This window comes from Trypanosoma cruzi, genomic scaffold (genome assembly GCF_000209065.1).
Source record: "Trypanosoma cruzi strain CL Brener 1047053516071 genomic scaffold, whole genome shotgun sequence".
NCBI lineage: Eukaryota > Euglenozoa > Kinetoplastea > Trypanosomatida > Trypanosomatidae > Trypanosoma > Trypanosoma cruzi.
This window is the reverse complement of record NW_001849115.1, coordinates 12,719-16,378: the sequence shown is the minus strand read 5'-3', so window position 1 is coordinate 16,378 and position 3,660 is coordinate 12,719. Positions and strand designations below refer to the sequence as shown.

The 3,660-nt window shown below is 44.4% G+C and overlaps 1 protein-coding gene across 1 annotated transcript, besides 15 other annotated features; it reads left to right on the top strand.

Annotated features, from left to right (window-relative positions):
* Positions 1 to 3,660: part of a sequence feature (heterozygous, non-Esmeraldo-like haplotype) that runs on past the window's edge.
* Positions 34 to 75: a sequence feature (T-rich).
* Tc00.1047053504023.10 (hypothetical protein, conserved) lies at positions 293 to 2,167 on the top strand (the record flags this gene model as incomplete). The annotated part of the gene is made up of 1 exon (XM_798227.1): positions 293 to 2,167. The coding sequence occupies one exon, from the start codon at positions 293 to 295 to the stop codon at positions 2,165 to 2,167; it is 1,875 nt and encodes a 624-aa protein (XP_803320.1).
* Positions 469 to 489: a microsatellite.
* Positions 1,836 to 1,885: a microsatellite.
* Positions 2,304 to 2,324: a microsatellite.
* Positions 2,324 to 2,344: a microsatellite.
* Positions 2,441 to 2,474: a microsatellite.
* Positions 2,473 to 2,492: a microsatellite.
* Positions 2,717 to 2,762: a sequence feature (GA-rich).
* Positions 2,853 to 2,875: a microsatellite.
* Positions 2,906 to 2,932: a microsatellite.
* Positions 3,050 to 3,083: a microsatellite.
* Positions 3,213 to 3,242: a sequence feature (AT_rich).
* Positions 3,314 to 3,335: a microsatellite.
* Positions 3,503 to 3,599: a sequence feature (G-rich).

Below are 3,660 nucleotides of genomic sequence, written 5' to 3'. Positions count from 1 at the left end.
AGAGGAAGGAGAGAGAAATCAAGAATTGCGTCCTTTTTCTTTTTTCTTGTTTTTTTTTGTTTGTTTTTCTCTTTTCTGCCTTTCAAGAAGGAGAGTGTGAAGGAAGGCGAGGGGTGCAACGCAACGCCAAGCGCCGAATCCACCACAGCAACAATTCATACATATATATAAAGAAGGGAAAAAAAAAGAAAAAGAAAAACTGTCACACGAGTTGAAGCAATAAAGAAGGGGGAAGTGGGGAGGTGGACGAGGAAACAAACAAACATAAGGAGGGACATATACGGACGCAAACATGTTGCCAGTGTCAATGAATGAGAATAATAGACGACCGGGCTCAAGGAACAACATGATGAACGGTGGTATTGGGAGCGCTGTTGCTGCTCCGGCGTGGGAGGGATTCGTGGGACGTGGCTTGCCCAAGGCAGATGTTGCAACATCAGCTACCCCGACCAGAAATGCGCCGGCGTTAGCAGCAGCAGCAGCAGCAGCGGTACAGCAAATGCGGTCCCCCACTGTGACAACGCACCAGCCGTACCGTGGGGTACCACCCTCTATGTTTGGGGTAGAGTCCGAGCTTGAGGGGTATACGGGTATTAACATGGAGAATCTTGTCACCGTCAAGGCGGCGTACAAAACAGGCATTGCGCGATCATCCGGTCCCATTGCATCAGGCCACGCCTCGTCGGTTTTGCATCGCTTTTCGCAGCGATCCCCTATCGCCGCCCTTGACAGCAACGATCCCCAAGTGGGCCCAATTGGTGGTCTCTGCGGGACGGCGGTGGCTTCAATATCAACACAAAGCACAATGAATGGCAATGGACCCACCAGTACTGTGCCCCCTGCGGCTGCGGCGGTATCAGTAGCAGCAGCCAATCGTAATATTCCAGCGCGTGTGGGAATAAATAACAAGCGCATGTCGAATATTGATTTAGTCGAACGATCCGGTGGGGACGGAAATAATACAGGTGCCGATATTTACCGATGTCCCGTCGCTTTACGGATTGTTGAGACTGAGGAAAAACATTTGAATTACACGGGCGTGGAACTTTATGCATCAGAAATAAATATGGGGGAGACGGCAGAACGTGAGCGGCGTCTTCAGCAGCGACAGCGCCAGGTGCAGTATGGCAAGGAGACTCTGGGGTACAGTAACTATCTTCGAGCTGTGCCATCTCGCTGTGATCGTGAGTTCCGTAACCCAATGCACCCCATAACACCACGTCCCGAATATGACTGTAGTAAACGCACATTTGACAGATATTTAAATGTCTGGCGGCGACAACTGCATCTCTGGGATGATTATGATCCCAATAATCTGGAGCCGCAGTATGTTCGCATAGGCATTCCCACCTTGCGGGCTCTGGGCTTGGAGTTGCCACCAAGCACACCGGAAGGTCAACAAAACGCACTAATTTCTTTTACATCTATAAATGCAGTAGGTGGTGCATCTGCGTGTACCCCGGTAATGCTTCGACACACACGACGGGAACAGCCTCTCTCTGCGGGACCGTACCAACGGACAGTGGGGTATCAACAAGGTGGTAATGTTGCCGCGGGTGGGGCTCCACCCGCATCCTTGTGTGCCCCTTTGCACGCTCGCCCATTAAGCAGTGGCGGCGGTGCCAGTTGGTCCATCACGAATACTCCACATACACCATATCATGGCAGTACACACTCCACAAGCAGTTATCCACCACCTTTACTATCTGTACTAGCCCAGCCAACCATCTATTCACCTCATTGGGGAGATTCCTCCCGGCATAGTTCACCCAATCCACATAATTGTCAACGCGGTAGTATATTTGCCTATCATAATTCAGGTGGTGTCGTGGCTCCAACTACAACAACAACAACAACAACAACAACAACAACGGCAGCAATAGCACCTCCAACAGCGCCTGGCAATGCCTTGTATTGGGAAGGAGGCACTGCGTATCACAGTAACACGAATAATAACGCGGGGTATGCGTACCGCAGCTACAGTTCCCCGTACGGTGGGCACCGGTACACGCCACATTCTACACCAAATCAACATCACCCTTACTACGCTGGAAGTACCGCGGCAGTAAATGTTACTGTTGGCAGTGCCAGGACCATGACGAGTCCACTACCAGTGTGCGTTGGTCAAGAAACGTGGGGCAATCCACCGCGGCAGCTGCATCCATGATAACAAGGAAGTAGAAGACGTTGCGTGGTTGTTGTTTTGTGTTTTTCCCCTCTCTCTCTCTTATATCAAAAAGTAACATTATTACTGGAAGGGCAAACACAGACGGAAATAAAGAAAACTTGAAGCAAACATCACCAAAGAAAAGAAAAGAAAAGAATATATATATATATATATATAAGAAGAACGTGAAAGGAAGAAAGAAAGGAAAGTGAAAGATACATTTACATTTGTATTTACATATTTATTTGGAACAAAGAGGAAAGAACATCATTTAAGTAAAAAAGAAAGAAAGAGAGAGAGAGAGAAATAATAATAATAATAATAAGGAAGAAAAGACGAATGAAGAGGAAACATCGTCCAAGAACGAGTGAATTATTGCTGCAGAGGGAAGTGAAGGGACAGAGCGGCACGCAGAAATACATTTGTATGTTATATACATTTATGCATCCATGCTTATTTACTTACACATTATATTATATTCCATTATATATAGAGAGGGAAGGAGAGAGGTGTAAACTTTAGAAGGAAAGAAGGCTGTAAATTTCTTTGGATAAAAAGCGAGAAAAGAAGGAAAGAGAGGGAGGGAGAGAGAGAGGTGGGAGGTGGGAGGTGACGGCAATGAAAGGGAGCGATTATTCACGTACTTCTATTTTGTTATGATGATTATTATTATTATTGGCCCGTCTTTTTCTTTTTTTTTTTTTTTTTGTGTGTGTATATGTGTTTTGTGCGTTTTGTTTTGTTTGTTTGTTTGCTTTTTTGTTTTGTCCTGCAGCGAGTGTAAAATACACACAATGAGGCCTACATGTGCTTCCGTGCAAGTAATGACGCATACAGACATGCAATTATTAGTGTTGTTTACTTGGTAGGGGAAATATCAAATTTGTTTTTTTTTTTTTCTTTTTGTTTTTTGTTTCACTTGGATATTTCCTATGTTACTGTTTGGCGTCTTATTTATTTCCTTTCTTTAATGTTAATTTGTTGATGTTCCACTCCATTTCCCTCTCACAGAAGTTATGTTACTGTTGCTGATAATGATGATTGCATTTATTTATATTTATTTATATTTATATATGCGTACAATGAATATGTTTTGATATGTAAGTATTCTTGTTGTTATTTTGCTTTGGATGTGTGTGTGCCTTTAAAAAAAAAAAAAAAAAAAAAACTGAAAAGAAATTAGAAGGATGTGAATAAAAGGCATGTAATTAACCGCCTGTGTATTGAAAATATTTATATATACGTTTAACATGTACACATTTCTACGCACCAGATGTTTGCTTGCGGCCACATTTTTTGGTGCGTCACTGGGCGGGAGTGAAGGAAGAAAATATTGGGACAGGGCGGGAAAAGGAAAGAAAAGGGCCAAACAGGACAGAGTGGGGGGAGGGGGGGAAGGGGGAAGGAATGCGGAGGGAAGAAGGGGAGGGGGGTGAATAATTCACGTGACGTGGGGGGATGTTTGCTTTTTTGTTTTTGTTTTTACATTCATT